Here is a 2,349-nt window from a genome sequence, read left to right as displayed (position 1 = left end):
CGCTTCGTGTTAGTTAGAGATCGCGCTGTTTCAAACGTCCCCGAGAGCAGTGCTGCAGCGCTGCCTCGTGTTCCAAAGCTCAGGGACGCTGTGACACGTGTGACGGGGAAAATACACGCGGCAGACGAGCTCGGCTCCGCGATGGACCGTAGCGCTGTGGCCGTGAGCTCAGAGTCGGGGAATGAACAGGACGGAACCCCCGGAACGAGGGGAGGAAGCTGCTCCCCCGACACCTGAGGCCAGTGTGGACAGTGGGAGAATCCGCCGTGTGTGATGGGCTGCGGCAAGGATGGAAAAGCAGCCACATTTGCGGACTCATGAGACGACGAAGGATTTTGTAGAAAGCACAGCGGACGGCACCGCTGTGGGGTGAAAGCAAAAAATATTTCCAGTGATGTTACTCAGGGCCAGGAAAATGAAGGCCTTCCTGGGTGGTGTTTATTACAAATAAATGCTCCATAGAACAATTCTTTAAAGAAATATCTACTACATAAAAAGGCTTTAAACAGAAACTCATGCATAAAGTAAAGTTAATGAAGATACTGTGAGCAGAGGCTCCCAGGACCTACCCTGCGTTTCCCCTTCCAGCGGCGACTCAGGGTTCGCGCATCCGGCACTCAGCGCAGCTCTGTGTGACACCACGCGGCTCCCGTGAATGACCAGGGTCTCCCGCAGACAGACTTACAGAACACACACATGCTTCAGACTGAAATATATAACACTGATATATGTTATATAACACATGCGTTTTGACTTGCGTCAAGATTTGCCACTTCCCACTGCCAGCCCCTGGTTGAAGTTCTGCCCTCTGGGGTCACACAGACGTTGCCCGCTTTGTTAGGAGCTTCTGGGGCCACTGCCGGGGGCCACACGGGTCCATATGCTGCCCTCACCCTCAGACAGGCAGAGCGGGCATGGGGGCGTTGCCTCAGGAGGGGGAGGCTCAGATGCTGCCCTGCTCTCTTCCCCAGAGTCACCCCTTCGTGCCCACGGTGGTGGATGGCGTGCTGCTGCCCAAAACCCCCGAAGAGATTCTGGCCGAGAAGAGTTTCAACACCGTCCCCTACATCGTCGGCATGAACAAGCAAGAGTTTGGCTGGATCATCCCAACGGTGAGCACGTGCAGCCTCTTAGACTCTCCGCTCTCCCCATCAGCCCTCCCACTTCTGGTCACAGACGTCTGTCCTTCTCCAAGGCCTGATCTGAGTCCAGGGCATCTGTCCCCTCCCTCACAAGTTGTCATTTCCATGGAAACCTTCTCTGGGATGGCCCAGCTGTGACCATGGTGGCACGGCCCTGGAAACCCCTCTCCCCAATACCCTTTGATCATCTTGCAATGAAAGAATCCTGTGGTGTCCGTGCCGGGAGGGCTTGTGGAGGTAACGGTTGTGCAGATGGAAACGGAGGAGCCTGGAACTGGGAGGGAGCTCGGGAGTTGAGGCGAGTCAGGCCTGGGCAGCGGCTTCTCACCTTGGGCCTGGTGCGCAGTTTCCCATGAATCTCCACACACGCTCTCAGTCGTCTCTCTGGAGAGATTCAGAGCGAGTTGGTTCTCTTTGAGTTAAGATTGAATCTAAAGGTACAGAAAGACTTTCCTTCTCGTCCAACATAGACAAAGCCAACCCCAGTTAGAGCCGTAGAACAGATTTTATTCAGTAACACGATTGCAGTAGGGAGTTGTCCAGTGTGGGCGGGCCCCGAATTCCTGAAACAAAGGCTGGGGCTGTCCTAAAGCCTGGCTGTGCTGAGGGAAAGCCCTGTGGGGTGCGGAGTTGGGGTGGTTAGTCCGTGAGGCTCGACCACCTGGATGTGTGAGTCCCCTCATCTGGAGGAGAAGCAGGAGGCCGTGGTGTAGACTGAAGTGAGGCCCTCGCGGAAGTGAGGCTGGAATCTTTGCACAGGACTGGGAGGGAGACCCAGGGTTGCCTCCCTGAAGGTTTGCACTTAATAGAGAGGCCTCTCAGGCCCTGGAGGAAGCAGTCTGGGTGGTAGATGTGCATCCCAAGGGCAGAGAAAGGCCTTGTACTTGCAGGCTGTCTAAAGTGACTGCTCTGGGAGTGGCTGAGGGGCCTCTGCCTGTCACCAGGTTTTGGCTGCAGCAGAGAGTAAGTTCTCCTGGCAGGTGGAGCTTTCTCAGGCAGGCGTTGTAAGGGGGCCGGGGCCGCTGTGGGGGCCATTGACCTTAAGCTGCTAAGAGACCTGCTAGGGCTTGAGGAAGTCTCTGGGTGCAGAGGTTTGGACAGAGTCGTTATGTGCTGAGAGTTCTGCAGTTCTGCCTTCAGAAGGATATCAGAGGTTATGCCTAAGACCAAAGCCATGATGGCAGGATTCGGGACTTCCTATGTCATC

The 2,349-nt window shown here is 55.5% G+C and overlaps 1 protein-coding gene across 1 annotated transcript in view; it reads left to right on the top strand.

The window, feature by feature from the left end:
* Positions 1–2,349, top strand: part of LOC105811898 (liver carboxylesterase 1-like) — a 30,225-nt gene that overhangs the window by 21,850 nt on the left and 6,026 nt on the right. The window contains exon 7 of the mRNA XM_012646193.1: positions 933–1,112. Coding sequence (XP_012501647.1) covers positions 933–1,112 — 180 coding nt within the window. The remainder of the gene's footprint in view (positions 1–932; positions 1,113–2,349) is intronic.

Source organism: Propithecus coquereli, unplaced genomic scaffold (assembly GCF_000956105.1).
Source record: "Propithecus coquereli isolate 6110/MARCELLA unplaced genomic scaffold, Pcoq_1.0 Scaffold1055, whole genome shotgun sequence".
Classification (NCBI taxonomy): Eukaryota; Metazoa; Chordata; class Mammalia; order Primates; family Indriidae; genus Propithecus; species Propithecus coquereli.
Note: the sequence above shows the minus strand (reverse complement) of the source record. Positions and strands in the feature narration are given on the sequence as shown.